The sequence below is a fragment of the Carcharodon carcharias genome, chromosome 13 (assembly GCF_017639515.1).
Source record: "Carcharodon carcharias isolate sCarCar2 chromosome 13, sCarCar2.pri, whole genome shotgun sequence".
Classification (NCBI taxonomy): Eukaryota; Metazoa; Chordata; class Chondrichthyes; order Lamniformes; family Lamnidae; genus Carcharodon; species Carcharodon carcharias.
In genome coordinates, this window is record NC_054479.1 from 130,353,810 (window position 1) to 130,369,992 (window position 16,183).

General features: G+C 40.7%; 2 protein-coding genes across 3 annotated transcripts in view; one reads left to right on the forward strand and one right to left on the reverse strand.

Moving 5' to 3' along the window:
• Window positions 1-4,058, reverse strand: part of exoc4 (exocyst complex component 4) — a 525,449-nt gene extending 521,391 nt beyond the window's left edge. Inside the window, exon 1 of the mRNA XM_041202882.1 lies at window positions 3,950-4,058. Within this exon, the coding sequence (XP_041058816.1) occupies window positions 3,950-4,029 (80 nt within the window). The 5' untranslated portion in view covers window positions 4,030-4,058. The remainder of the gene's footprint in view (window positions 1-3,949) is intronic.
• A 511-nt stretch (window positions 4,059-4,569) lies between these two features.
• Window positions 4,570-16,183, forward strand: part of chchd3a (coiled-coil-helix-coiled-coil-helix domain containing 3a) — a 328,691-nt gene continuing 317,077 nt past the window's right edge. For both annotated transcript variants that reach the window (XM_041203373.1, XM_041203374.1), the window contains exon 1: window positions 4,570-4,850. In XM_041203373.1, coding sequence (XP_041059307.1) covers window positions 4,770-4,850 — 81 coding nt within the window. In that variant the 5' untranslated portion in view covers window positions 4,570-4,769. The remainder of the gene's footprint in view (window positions 4,851-16,183) is intronic.

Sequence of the window (16,183 nt, forward strand, 5' to 3'; positions counted from 1 at the left end):
TTTTTGTTTTTAACAATGAATGGAGTAACTGGTTTTCAAAATGTCATTGACCAGGACATGTAGAAATGAAACTTGAATGAAGAACAGTTACTTCATGTCAGGATATTAAAGTAGAACTTAGTTGGATTACATGACACTGTTCTAACCCCAGAATGTGATATCTAACAGTCCGAAGGAAAAAGAGGAAATGTCGTACTTATATATTTTTTAAAAGACTTAGATTTGTCTTGCATCTTTTGCGCAATGCCCTAAAGTGCTTTACAGTGAATTGTGAAGTATCATTACTTTTGCAAAGTATAATACAGCAGTCATTTTATGCACTGCAAGCTCCCACAAGCAATGTGACAACAATAGTCAGTTTTTTTTTAAATGCTACTGGAGGGATAAATACTGGCCATGACAAAGTGGAGAATGTCCCTGCTTTTCTTCAAAATGGTATCATGGCATCTTTTAGATCCACCTGTGAATTAGACATCGCCTTCAGTCCGTCACTGAAGTGATGGCCTAAATTTTGTGCTGGAATTTGAGCCTAATTACTCAGAGCTGATTGTGCTACCAACTAAGCCACAGCTGATGCCCTCTATTCTTTAGATATAAAACAGACTTAAATGCAAAATCGGTGAAAGGGTGCTATGTAGAATATCGAAAAACCAGTGAAATATATAAAGCATATACTGTTGTTAGCACAGTTCACAGAATTTTAACAGTGCAGGAGACCATTTGGCCCATCAAATCTGTGCTGGCTCTCTGAAAGAAGGCATTCCAATTAGTCCCACTCCCCTACTTTATCCACGCAACATGACACGTCATTCCTTTACAGGTAGCAATCCAGCTCCCTCTTGAATACCTCATTTGAACCTGCCTCCACCACCCTTTCAGATTCCTCTGGATGAAAACATTTTTCCTCACATCACATTTACTCCTTATGCCAATTATTTTCAATCAGTGCCCTCTAGGTCTTGATGTTCTCTTGCTTGGGAACAGGTTTTCACTCTTTACCTCATCCATACCCCTCAGGATCTTGAATACCTTTAGCAAGTCTCCTCTCAGCCTTCTTTTCTCCAAGGAAAACAGTCCCATCCTCTTCAATCTATCCTCGTAACTACAGTTCTTTATCCCTGGAATCATTCTTGGGAACCTCCTCTGTATTCCCTCCAATGCCTTCACATCCTTCTTCAATTATGGCACACAGAACTGGACACAGCTCTCCAGATGAAGCCTAACAAGTATCTTATACAAATTTAACATGACCTCCTCACTCTTGCACTCAATGCTGCTGTTAATAATGCCTAAGATGCTATATGCTTTATTAACTGCTCTCTCAACATACCCTTCCATCTTCAATGACCCATGTATATAGACACCAGAGTCCCCCTTATCCTGCACCTCGTTTAAGGGCACTCCCTTTCTTTTATACTGTCGCACCATTTTCTTCCTGCCAAAATGAATCACCTCAAGTCGCTGCATTGAACTTGATCTGCCACTTGTCTGCCCAATCCACCAACATGTCTTCTTCCTTTTGAAGCTCAAGAGTATCCTCCCAGTTGACATTTCCAATCTGCGTATCATCTGCAAATTTTGAAATCATGCCCTGCACATCAAAGTCCAGGTCATTAATATATATCAGGAAGAGCAAGGGGCCCAACACTGACCCCTGGGGAACTTCACTACAAACCTTCCTCCAATCTTAAAAACAACCCATTGATTAGTATGCTGTTTCCTGTCACTCAGCCAACTTCTTATACCAGTGCCTCTTTCCCTTTTATTCCATGGCCTAGATTTTTGCTCACAAGTCTGTTGTGTGGCACTGTATCAAAAGCCTTTTGAAAATCTATATACACCACATCAACAGGGCTTCCTCAAAAAAACTCCAGCAAGTTAATTAAACATGATTTTCCCCTGATGAATCCATGCTGGCTTTCCCTGATTATCCTGCACTTAACTAAGTGACAATTGATTTTATCCCGTACTATAGTTTCCAGGAGTCTCCCTGCCACTGAGGTCAAATTGACTGGTTTGTAGTTGCCAGCTTAATCTTTGCACCTCTTTTTGAACAAGGGTGCAACATCCACAGTTCTCCAGCCCTCTGGCACCTCTCCTGTGACTAAGGGAGACTGGAAGATTATCACTAGTGCCTCTGCAATTTGCACTCACTTCCCTCAGTACCCTTGGACGCATCTCAACCGCTCCCGGTATCTAATCCATTTTAAGTAAAGATAGCCTAACACCTTCTTCCTCTTGATTCTAAGTGCCAATTACCTCCTCTCTCACCTCAGCCTGGGCAAAGTTAGATGCAAAGTACTCATGCAGCACCTACATTATTTCTCCCATCCTCCAAACGCAAGTCGCCTTTTTTGTCCATAATCTGCCCTGATCTTACTTTTACCACGCTTCTATTATTTACATGCTTATAAAGACATTGAGAGCCCCTTTTATGTTAGCTGCCAATCTCTTTTCATGCTCCTTCCTTGCTTTTCTTATCAGTTTCTCCACTTCCCCTCTGGACCTTCTATATTCAGCTTGAATTTCCATTGTATTTTCTACCTGACATTTGTCGTACGCAAACTTCTTCCTTTTCATCTTTACCTCTCTCTCTCTCGTGATCCAGGGCACTCTGGAATTATATGTCCCACCTTCCCCCTTCAAGTGAATATACCTTGACATTGCCTGCAATACTTTTTCTTTGAAGGTGGCCCATTGTTCAGCCCCACCCTTTCTGCCAACATTTGATTTACTTGACTCAGATACATTCTCATCCCATCAATTTGACTTTCCCACAATTAATTAGCCCTGCTCCAAACTGTGCCCTGTCCTTTTCCTTGGCCAGCCTAAACCTTATGACACAATAATCACTGTCCCCTAGAGGCTCTCCTTATGTATACCTGATGTACTTGGGCCAACTCATTCACCAGAACCAAGGCTGAAAATGCATGTCCTCTTACTGGACTGGAAACATACTATTGCAGAAAATTATCTTGAACACATTCCAGGAACTCTGCCCCTCTTGTCCTTTTGTACTACTTCTATCCCAGTCTATACTTGGATAATAAGTTCCCCATTATGAATGCATATAATTCTCACACCTGTAATTTCTTTGCAAATTTGTTTCTCCACATCCTTTCCCCTAGCTGGTGGTCTATATACAACACAAATCAATGCCATTACAACTTTGTCATTCCTTACCTCGAGTCAGAGAGATTCCATCCTTGAGCCATCTGGAACTTCCTCTCTCCTCAGTGCCATAATGCCATCTTTAATCAATATTGTCACTCCCCCCACCTTTTCTTCCTTTCCTATCTCTTCTAAACACATAGTACCCAGGAATACTTAACACCCAGTCCTGCCCTTTTTTGAGGCCAGGTCTCTGTTATAGCAATATTATAACTCCATTTGTCAACCTGTGCCTGCAGTTCACCAGTCTTATTAACCACACACTGTGCGTTCACATACATGCACATTAGCCCTGACTTGAGCTTTTTTTAAAAAAAACTTTCCCTCTTATTCTGACCCCATACAGTGAATTGCTACTGCCTACTCTAATTCTATCAATCTCTCCAAGTATCCTATCTACCTCGATACTACACCGATATATCCTCATTATCAGTTGATACTTCTCTCTACTCTGAATTTCCCCTCGGGTTCCCATACCACCCCCGCCCATTCAGTACAGACCCTCCCCACCATCTCGAGCAAACGTCCCTGTGAAGCCACTGGTAACACTCCTGTTCAGGTGTAACCCTTCCTGTACAGGCCCCACCTGCCCCAGTTCCAGGGACAGCATAAATAATAGCCGATTTCCTCCCTTTCCCAACATTTTTCTTTGGTTTGGACATCATGTCAAGTGACAGCATAACATTCACCATGATTCCAAAAGCAAAAGTCATCTCCCAAACAAATGCTTTTCGGATATAAAACTGAAACATGGCTCCTCTTTTCTCGCTGCACTTACCTTATGACAGAAATAAGTAAACCAGAAGGATCTTTACTTTTACTGATAGCACTCCTGTACTTTCCTGCTTCACTCGCCATCTTTGTTGTCACTAACCCGCGACCGTGCGCGTGCGCCGACCTCACATCACTCATAGCGATTCTAACCAGTCATCATCAAGCTAGGGCGGGGCCTTTATTGAGCGCAGCCAAATAAAAAATAATTAAATCCACGAAAATAGGTTTTCACAAACATAATAAATTTGACTGTTTAATACATAAGGATAGCCTTTGTTTTTGTATTTTAAAAAAAAAACCACAAGACAAAGAACTACAATTCCCATAATTCCTGGACAGTTGAGAACAAAGTTAACTTTATTTAACTGTCGAAGGGTCATGAGGACTCGAAACGTCAACTCTTTTCTTCTCCGCCGATGCTGCCAGACCTGCTGAGTTTTTCCAGGTAATTCTGTTTTTGTTTTGGATTTCCAGCATCCGCAGTTTTTTTGTTTTTTTAACTTTATTTAAACTGCCTGAACGAAAGCTCTGAGTGCGTTTTGAACGGCCGTCCCTCACCGAGGCGACTGCGGACCAATCAGCGCTGTGATTCAATTGAACACCAAACGGGAGTGGCGGAGCTTGTCTGACGATTGACCAATCGCGGCAGTTGTTACTGTTTGGTGGGTTGCGAAGAAGGCGTGATGGAGTGGACCGGTGGCGGCCTCTGACTGGATTTCTTGCTCCTGATAGTAACTCCCGTGTTTCTGAAAGTTTTCCTTGGCGGGAATCATTAGTTTGTCTCTCTGTTTTCTTTTTGCTTGTTTTAAATTAATGCTGGTGAGATGGGAGGTAGTGGGAGTACAAAACGCGTCTCCTTCGAAGCTGATGAAAATGATCAGATCACTGTGGTGAAGGGCATTAGGGTGAGTGTGTCACTGTTAACTGGAGTAATGCAAGTCTTGTCACTTTTCCATTAGCAGTAAACTGCTACTTCAGTAATATTTTTAAACTCCCAGATTCTTAATAAACTATCACTTTTAACTTGAAACTTCAGTTTTCTGAAACTTTTTTTTCCAGTTTTCAGTGTTCAAGTTGAGGCCTCTCTTTGACATGAGAACTTTGTTTAAAGACTGCTTGCCCCTTTACTAGCCGTTGCTTCTGAAAGTAAATTGCTTCACATATTCATTCATTTGAAAGTAGGTTTTTAAAAAATTGATGATCATCACTCCCTCCCTCCCTCTCTTCAAACCGGTTTTGGTGTTATTGGGGTTCTTTTTGGAGAATGGAAATGCAATATTTTCATTAAACCAGTTTTTTTTGGTTTTCGTATTAATAATGTTCAGACTCCCTGATAATGTGCCACATTTCTGATCTTAATGTATAAGAGAATCTTTAAAAAGAGGTGTTCAATTTGTATGGTGTCATTCATGATTTTGGGATATCTTGAAATACATGACAGTCCATTAGGTTCTCTCTTGAACTATTACTGTCACAGTAAAGAAGCTTTGGCAACCAATTTGTGCACAGCAAGCTCCCACAAATGACTTGATTTTTTTTATTCATTCATGGGATGTGGGCTTCGCTGGCTGGGCCAGCATTTATTGCCCATCCCTAGTTGCCCTTGAGAAGGAGGTGGGGAGCTGCCTTCTTGAACCATTGCAGCCCATGTGGTGTAGGTACACCCGCCGTATTGTTAGGAAGGGAGTTCCAAGATTTTGACTCAGTGACAGTGAAGGAATGGCGATATATTTCCAAGTCAGGATGGTGAGTGACTTGGAGGGGAACTTCCAGTTGATGGTAATCCCATCTGTCTACTGCCCTCGTCCTCCTACGTGGTTGTGGGTTTGGAAGGTGCTGTCAAAGGAACCTTGGTGAATTCCTGCAGTGCATCTTGTAGATGGTACGCACTGCTGCTACTGTGCATCAGTAGTGGAGGGAGTGAATATTTGTGGGTGGCGTGCCAATCAAGCGGGCTGCTTTGTCCTGGACTGTGTCAAGCTTCTTGAGTGTTGTCTCACAACACTTATATAGGCAAGTGGGGGAGTATTGCATCACACTCCTGACCTATTCCTTGCAGATGATAAAGAGATTTGGGGGAGCCAGGAGGTGAGTTACTCATCACAGGATTCCTAGCCTCTGACCTGCTCTTGTAGCCACAGTATTTATATGGCTAGTCCAGTTCAATTTCTGGTCAATGGTAACCCCCCAGGATGTTGATAGTGGTGGATTCAGTGATGGTAAGACCATTGAATGTAAGGGGGCGATAATTTGGTTCTCTCTTGTTGGAGATGGCCATTGTCTGGCACTTGTGTGGTGTGAATGTTACTTGCCACTTGTCAGCCCAAGCCTGGATATTGTCCAGGTCTTGTTACATTTGAACATGGGCTGCTTCACTATTTGAGGAGTCGCGAATGGTGCTGAACATTGTGGAATTATCAGCGAACATCCCCAGTTCTGACCTTATGATGGAAGGAAGGTCATTGATGAAGCAGCTGAAGATGGTTGGGTCGAGGACACAACCCTGAGGAACTCCTGCAGTGATGTCCTGGAGCTGAGATGACTGACCTCCAACAACCACAACCATCTTCCTTTGTGCTGGGTGATTCCAACCAGTGGAGAGTTTTCCCCCTGATTCCCATTGATTTCAGTTTTGCTAAGGCTCCTTGGTGCCACACTCTGTCAAAAGTGGCCTTAATGTCAAAGGCAGTCATTGTCTCCTCTGATTCAGTTAGATTGATAAAGGATAATTTTTTGGATAAATGCCCCTGCTCTGTTTGAAACAGCATCATGGAACTTTGCTGCTCACCTGTGGGAACAGATGGTTTGATGTCTCATCCAAAAGACAGCACCTGTGACAGTGCAGCATTCTCTTAATGCTACACTGGAATGTTGGCATTGATTTTGTGGCCAAATCTCAGGAGCGGGGCTTATAGAATGATGCAGCACATTTAGTCCACTATGCCTGAGCTGGATCTTTGAAAGAGCTATCCAGTCAATGCCAATGCCCTGCCCTGCAAATTTTTCCTTTTTTTGAAAGTTATTGTTGAATCTGTTTCCACTATTCTTTCAGGTGGTGCATTCCAGATGATTATAACTCATCGTCTTTAAAAAAACAAACCTCTCATCTTTGGTTCTTTTGACAATTATCTTAAATTTGTATCCCCCTGGTTACTGGAAAATCTTAGAAACCCAAGACAGAGATTTTTGTAAGTAATCATTCATGGTGTTTGCTTGGGGAGAATAGTAGAACTGGGGATCAGCATTGATAAGCTCATGAGGGTTTAGTGATTGTGAAGATTTGGAGATGCGTGTCTTAAATTGAACTCGGCATGACAGGCAGTTGACAATGAGAAGAACTGGATGAAGGGCATAAAGAGCATGAGTGTGCCTTGGCTCAGTGGTATCACTCTTGCCTGAGTCATAATTTCATGGTTTACGTTCCACTATATAGACTTGAACACACAATTTAGTCTGACATTTCAATGTAATATTTTGCCAAAGAACTGTTTGTTTGGATGAGACTTTAAAGAGGTTCTGGTTGCCCTCAACTAAAAGATTCCGTTAGAAGAGCAGCAGAGGAGTCCTTCCAGTGTCCTGACTGACATTCACCTCTCAACCAACGCCATTGAAACAAATTACGTGGTTATTTATCTGATTGTAGAAACTTAGTATGCCATTTTTGTCAACTTGACAGCACTGCAAAAGTAATTCATTGGCTGTGAATGTATCACTTGCATCCTCAGGGCATGAAAGGCACCATATTAATGTAACTTTATTCTTTAATGGAAAGAAAGAATTTGTGTATTTCCAAAAAACAAGCTTTTCACAGCTTCAGAATGCTCCAAAGTATTATACTGCCAATGCAATACCCCTAATAACAAAGGAAATGCTGGAACCAAATTGTGCACAAGGTCCCACAAACAGAAATAAGATGATGACCAAATAATCTTTTTTTAGGGATTTTGGTTAAGGAATAAATATTGGTGAAGCCACTGGGGAGAACTCCCCTGCTCTTCTTTGAAATAATGTCATGAGATCTTTTGTGTCCACCTGAGTGGGCAGACAGGACCTCAGTTTAATACTTCATCTCAATGATAGCACCTCCAACAGTGCAGTGCTCCCTCAGCACTGCACTGAATAATTAGTCTGGATTCTGTGCTCAAGTCTCAGGGGTGGGACTTGAACCTACAACGTTCTGTTTGAGATGCTACCAATGAGCCAGAACTGACATGAAGCGACACTTGGGAAGAAATTGTCGGATGAATCCAAGATTCAGTTGCATTATGAAATGGCAGTTTAAAAAAAAATCACTAATTAAAATTTTCAGCTATGTATCCAACAGGAGGAAGGAACAAGAAGGGGAAATTATAAAATTAGGGCAGGTTAGTTAACCAAGGGAAAATGAAGAGGAAAATGGAGTTTCCATAAATGGACATCCTGTATTGTCATCAAGGTAAAGCATATAGAATGGTGATTTAAAAACAAAATGCTAGAAATACTCTGCAGGTCAGGCAACATCCATGAAGACAAGTAGTGTTAACATGTTAAATCTCTAACCCTTCAACAGAATGGTGATTTGTCTGCTGCAAGGTAAAGTTGTGAATATTGTGGAGAGGATGCATAAATAATTGGCAGAGACCACGTGACAATTCATGACAAGGGGGACAGACAGATCCAAAAGGAGGTTGATTCATATTGCTACGATTGAAATACAGAGACTCTGGGTTTTTACCTATCCAGGGCCAGTGATTTATTCTAAGTGATTAAGTCCAATTCTGTTTATATTGTATGGGATATTTACTAGTGCATTACAGATTGTATTCCACCATTCCATCAATTTTAATGACATCCACAAATCAATAGCTTTGTTGATCTTTCTTTATTTTTAAAAAGAGGTTTACAGATAGAATTATTGAAGCAAATGAGAAACAAGCAACCGGAATATTGTCAGTTTTGGGCACAAAACCAATTTAAAAACTTTGATAGAAGTGCAGAGAAGATCCAACTAATGATCCAAAGCGTCAAATGCATGAGCAATGAGGAAAGATTGGAGAACTTCAACATGAAATAATCAAAGCCTGATGAATTATTACATACTCAACACTGTACCTGCCTTTTAAGAATAGAAGAAATAGGAGCAGGAATAGATCATTCAGCCCCTCATACCTGCCCTGCCATTCAATACCATCATGGCTGATCATCACCTCAACTCCACTTTTCTGACTGCTCCCCATACCCATTGAATCCCAGAAATTAAAAATCTGTTGATCTCAGTGTTAAACACATTCAACAATGGATCATCCACAGCCCTCGAGGGTAGACAGTTCCAGAGATTTACAACCTCCTGAGTGAAGAAAATTCTCAACATGGGTAAAGCTGAAAGCTACGTGGGGTAGCCACAATACTGGTTAATCACCCTTTATCTACTACCTATTTTTGGATTTGATGGGTAGTTTTACAGGTAGATGTTCTTCCTGCCCCCAACCTTCCCCATTTTTCCAGGTTGGGCGCTGCCACCGATACATGTTGTCTTCCCTGCGCCAGGGTTCTGTGGCCAACATGTCCTGAAGTGGGGTTTGAATCCAGGACCTTCCAGTTCAAAGGCAGGCTGAACTACGTGGGCTTCTAGGAAGAATTTTTTTCTCGTCTTGGTCATAAATGAGTAACCCCTTAACCTGAGACTCTTCTAGATTCCATAGCCAGGGGAACCAACCTCTCATGGTCAACCCTGTCAAGCCCATTCAGAATCTTGTGTATTTCATTGCAATCACACCTCATTCTTTTAAACTGCAGAGAGTCCTGGCCCAATTTACTCAGCCTCTCAGCATAGGACAACCATCTCAGCCAGGGCACCAATCTAGTGAACCTTTATTGTGCTGTCTCCAATATAGGTATATCATTTCTTAATTATGGAGACCAAAGCTGTATACAGTATTCCTGGTGTAACTCTTTCGAGTACAAACACGTTTCCATCTGTTTCAGATGAAGTTACATTGTTTCATAGTTTGCTATTGTGAGATTTGAACTCTTAATCTTGGGGTTACAAACCCAGTACCATAACCACTTGGCTATTTAGGCCAAGCCAGTATTCCTGGTGTAGTCTCACTGAAGCCCAGTACAGTACAATTGTACTGAGACTACTTTATCCTTGTACTTTAATTCCATTGCAATGAAGGCCAACATGCTATTTGCCTTCCTAATTCCTTGCTGTACTGCGTGCTAACTTTGTGTTCCTTGTACGAGCACATCCAGGTCTGCCTAAACATCAACATCTAAAAGTTTCATGCCCTTTAAAAGTTATTCTGCTTTTCTATTCTTGCTACCAAAGTGAATAACTTTGTACTTTCCACATTATATTGCATCTGCCACCTGATTGTTCACTCACTTAACCTGAAACTCATCCAAAGCTCATTTGTCTCTTGTATTCTGCCCTATTTGCAGCACAATTCTCCAAGGGGAGGTCAGCCTGAGCAATTACCTACGTACCCATGAGAACCCTACTAAACACCCCAGTTGATGAACATGGTCCACCTTCACCTCAAGGATGAATAAGGAGTCTGTCTCTATCTCTCTCTACAGCCTTCTTGTGCTCTCCTTACAGCTTACATTCCTATCTAACAGATTATAAGCAAACTTGGATACATTGCTCTCAGTGGCTTTGTTTAAGTCATTAATATAGATTGTAAATAGCTGAGGGTCCATCATTGCTCCTTGTAGCACCTCGTTAGTTACAACCTGTCAACTTAAAAATGCTCCCTTTTGCCAGATTCTCTGCTTAATGTCCGTTAACCAATCCTCCATTCATGCTCATTTTTTATCCCCAATTACATGAACCCTTATCTTGCATATTAATCTTATATCTGGCATCTTATCAAATGCCTTTTTGAAATCTAAATATCCTACATCCACTGGTTCCCCTTTACCAACCCTAATAATTACGTTCTCAAACAAAACTTGATTAAATTTGTCAAACACCTTCCTTTTACAAAACCACATTGACTAAGTGCATTACCAAAACTTCCTTAAAAAAAAATTCCACTATTTTCCCAACGAATGACTAACTGGCCGGTCATTTTTTCTGTGTCTCTCCTTTCTCGAATAGTGGAGTTACAGTCATTACTTTATGATCCGCTGGGACTGTTCTAAAATCTAGGGAGTTCTTCAAAATAATAACCAGTGCAACCATTATTTCTGTAGATACCCCTTTTGAACCCTTGGATATACCCCATCAGACTGATTACTTTTAGTCCCTTAAATTTTCACCAATAACCTCTTCTGAAATTAATTACCTTATGTTTCTCACTCTTATTTGTCCCTTGGTTACCATCTTTTCGGGTAAGTCATTTGTGTTTTCCATTAAGCATCCTGACCAAGCTGCTGTGTAGTTCTAGAATTTTCTGTTTCAATTTCAATTTCCAACATTTGCAGTTTTCCTATTTTAGCGCGCTTTCAAGACCTGTAATCTAGGTAGATGGTAACTGGAGGTGGATAATTGAATTATGACTTCAAGTTAAAGCAGGAAAGTAAGGTCAGAGGGCATAACTTTACCTTCACTTTTTAATTTAGCATTAATGTTCGGAAGAATTTGTTCTCTCAGTGACAAATGTTTGACATAATGCCTAGGTAACAGTTATAAATAGTAAGGCGCATAAAAGTGGAGTTAGATGCTGTAATTTGAGAGTTAGAGTAGAAGAACTTGAATTTCAAAATTGTTTTTGTTGTCATTTTTTAAAATTACCTGGCCATTATCTCATGAATCTATTTGTGGAATCTTCCTGTGTGAAAATTTGATGCTACATTTCTTATAGCAATGATTAAATTTCAGGATACTTCATTGACTGTAAAAGGCTTTGGGACAACTTGAGGTTGTGAAAGGCACAATATGAATGCAAGTCTTTATATTTTTCTTTTAATGTTTAAAAATGTATTACATTTTACTATAGCATGTATCTATATTTCATATATGATCATTTTTAAAATTAATTTCCTCTGCCCCCTTGAAGACATTGGTTTTCATTCTGTGACACAGTTCCACACTGTCCAGCATATTGCTCAACTTGCCATTTTTTATCTGTCCATTTTTGCCGTGAGTGCCAACGGATTATCGAACTGCAGAAGACATTACAGCTAATTCCAGTCCTGTCCTCCTCCAGTATTGTATGCATACTGCTTTTTGTGGTTGCTTTATAATGATATCGAAGAGGAGCATCAACTGATTTATGTTGGTCCTTTTAATAAAAAAAATTCCTCTTAGTTTTAGGAAAGCAAAATGCTGTGGATGCAGGAAATCTGAATATCTGGTGAAAGGCCACAGATCTGAATCCTTAACTCTGTTTCTCTTCACAAATGCTACCAGACCTGAGCATTTTCAAGCATTTTCTGTTTTTATTCCTTTCAGTTTATTGGTTTGGCTTCTCTACAGTTCTGTCAAGCATCTAGTGGACAGGATCGCAATGAACCTTACATTTGTGTCTTGTTTTCATTATGGCCAGCATTTTATGTTGTTGCCATATGTTCACCAGTTGAGCAAGATGCAAACAGATTTTGATTAGTTGCATTCAATTACTGCTGTTGTCATTTTGCCAGCCTAAAAAGTGTTGTCATATGTATAGTTTAAGCATTTGCGCTAATATAATCTTTTCTCTAAAAGGTTTGAAAGATTTTTCTTGATTTAACAAAACAGCCTTCTGATTAAGTTATTCAAGGTTCATCTCAAGAATGTATCTTAAACAGAAAAGTTACTTTTTCTTCCCCAAGTCTATGTGCTGATGGTCAAAAGTGTCAATGTAACTCTTTCGAGTACAAACACATTTCCATCTGTTTTCAGATGAAGTTACATTGTTTCATAGTTTGCCATTGTGAGATTTGAACTCTTGATCTTGGGGTTACAAACCCAGTACCATAGCCACTTCAACACAAAAACAAAAACAGAATTACCTGGAAAAACTCAGCAGGTCTGGCAGCATCAGCGGAGAAGAAAAGAGTTGACGTTTACTTGGCTATTTAGGCCAAGCCTAAAAAAAAGTGTCAATGTATCAGTAATTGTTAAGGTCCAATAACAATCTTGTTCACTGGCAATTACATTGTATCGCAATTAGATTGTTAAGACAACTGCATTATTAAAACAGGTGATGGGCATTAGTTCACCTTTCAAAACAGTATAAATGGGTATAACTATAACATTACAGTTTGGAAGGGACTGGGGATGTCTACTGCACAGAAGAGCTGTATTGAGAGTAAACCAAATTGAGGTAAAAGACTAGCTTTGGACTCGTTTTTCCATGACAAGCACTTATTTTGAGTAACCTGGTAGCCGAGGATGAACTTTAAGCTTCGGTGATTGCTGTATATAAAGTTTTTTGCCTCAATCTTCTGGGGAAAAAGAAGCATACTGCTGCTGATAATTTAAGTTACAAAATGGCGGAAGGAAAGTGCAAAACCTCCAGCTTTGACTATCCGTCGATTTTTTTCTGAGTCTGAACCATATCGCCAATGGAAAAACAAGGTGGAAATGTGGACATGGGTCACTTCACCTCGGAAGAAGCAAGATATGGCCTTGGCTTTATCGTTACCAGAAAAAACGATGATTAGCAGTATAGTATTTTTAAAAATGGAAGTGATAACTTGAACAATGAAGAGGGATTGAGCCCTCTATTCCAATTTTTGGAAAAGTTTTACAAAAAGGATGAGTTGTTGGAAGCATATCAAGATTGGCCAATCCTTGATAGATTTGGGAAAACTGAGGATCAGTCCGTGGAAGAATATACCATGGATTTTGATAAGTGGTATAAGAGATTACAAAGATTTGAAATTAATCCCGGAGGTTAGTTACTTGATTGTGCTTGCAGTTCCCACATTGATAGACTTTTAGCACTGTCAGAGGTCCAATTCCATGGGAAAGACTCTCTCCTAGAACAAATGGCTGCTGCCCTAAAAGAATTTCTGGGGAAGCAGTCATTCCCAGCCATTTTCTTGGCAAATGCGAACAACTATGCCATGAAGCTAAGGATGGAGGATTCTATGGTGGCCGAATTTTGAGATCGGCCAAATATTAGACAAAGATTCCAGTGCAAAAATGGAGTTTCTGACAGGTGGTTTGACAATGCATGTAATTTGAGAGTCAGAATAAAAAGCATGATCATAGGCACTTGAACCTGAAAATGCACAGGGAATGGTTAATCGGTGTGATTCTCACTATCATTGCGTGATGAATTGCCCACAGTGAAAGTATCGTGTTTTTGAAGTAACCCACAAGACGGATTCTTCTGAGGCTGAAAATGATGATGGTGACTGCCATGATGGAATTGTGTTGGTCACAGACTTTGAATCCAGAGATGAGTATCTTGGTGGCCAATCCCTTCAACTGTGTAGTTCTGACAGCAGTTGCATTTCCACGATGTGTGGGATGGATTGGCTTAACTGCTACCTGGAGCCCCTCAATGAGGCAGACCAGCGGAAGGTCAAGGAGTGTGAAAACTGTACCTGCTTCAGGTTTGGAGTTAATAACACATTACATCTTCCAAAAGAGTACCCCTCCCTTGCAAGATAGCAGGGATCAGTCTGTTCATCAGTGCTGATGTGGTCGCTAGCGAGATACCTGTATTGTTAAGTCGCTCTCCGATGAAAAAGGCTCAGATGATGCGAGACATGAGGAATGATAGAGCAGCTGTGTTCAGCAAAAATGTGGATCTACATTTTACTCGGTCAGGCCATCACTGCCTGACAATAAGGAAGCCAGATATTTCTCATCAAAAAGTTCATGAAGTTTTGTTAACTTCTGGGAATAAAGAGTTTAGTGGATAAGAAGATTACTTGGAAATTACATTGACAGTTTGCACATCCGGTGCCACAAAAACTGAAAACTCTACTGAGAGATGTTGGAGCGGTTGATAAAGGATACAACAACCTTATTGAGCAAATCGTTGCTCAGTGTCAAATTTATATTAAATATTGCAAAAAACCACCACCTCCAGTTGTGAGCTTGCCACTGGCCGGGGAATTTAACGATGCATTGACAATGGACTTAGAAGTATGGGACAAGGATAGGGGTTTTTTTTTGCTGCACTTCATAGATATGGCAAGCAGATTTAGCATTTTCTACTGTAATACACAGTAAGGACAAACAGACCATTGCTGATAAGGTCATGGAGAAATGGGTGGAAACAGGATTAGGAACACCAACGCAATTCCTTACAGAAAATGTGGAAGTTGCCTGTGAGGAATTTCGACACACTGTGGCTGAGAGCCAGTTTAGTTCTGGTTTGTGCAAGAGAAACCATGCGGTGATAGATGACATGTTACATAATATATTGACTGATCAACCAGATTGTAGATTGTAAATAGGCAGTGCATGCAAAGAACTCTTTGCAAATGGCTGGAGGGTACAGTCTGTCCCAGTTGGTGTACAGAAGAAATCCTAAGTTGCCTTTGGTGTTATCAAATGCTCCCCCTGCTCTAGAAGGAACTAGCGTTAGTTCCACCTTTTCTGCTCATCTGAATGCCTTGCATGCAGGCAGAGAAGCTTTCATTAAAGCTAAAGTTTTGGAGAAAATTCGACGCGCCTTATGGCATTGCATAAGACCATCGGGGGTATAGTTTAGACAAGGAGACATGGTATATTACTAAAAAGGAGGCCAGAAAGAGTGGAAAGGCCCTGGCAAAGTGAGAGACAGTGATGGAAAATTACTAATTGTGCAACATGGTAATTAAACAGGGTACATTCTTCAAGGTGAATTGGCACTGACTATACCGTTACAGGTCGTGAACAAGACATAAAAAGTGAAGTGGCACCGTGCACTTCATATACACATATATTAGACAGTTAGGAGGAGCAGACCACGGCAAATAGAGGGTCAACTGATGATGAACAAAGTAACACAAGCACCAGATAAGGCTACTCATCCAAAAGGGCAACTACCCAAAGTAGGAACAAAGTTTGCATTCATGGCAGAAGGATCCAGTGTATGGAGGGATGCCACTATCATAGGGAAAGCAGGAAAGGCCACTGGTAAATACAAACATTGGTTAAACATGGAAGATGAAGGACAGGGGATAAAACCCATGGGTTAGCAAATAGAGGTCAAGATATGGAAGCCAAGAAAGCACAGTATGAGTTCTGACAGTGGACCAGAAAGTGGTCATTTCCCCAGGAAAAGTTCAAAGACTTGCGAAAGGGATTCTGCTCGCCTGCAGGAAAGATGATATTTCAGTAGTCCAGAAAAAGAGAGGAATGTGAGTCGAGGTCATAGCTTGACAA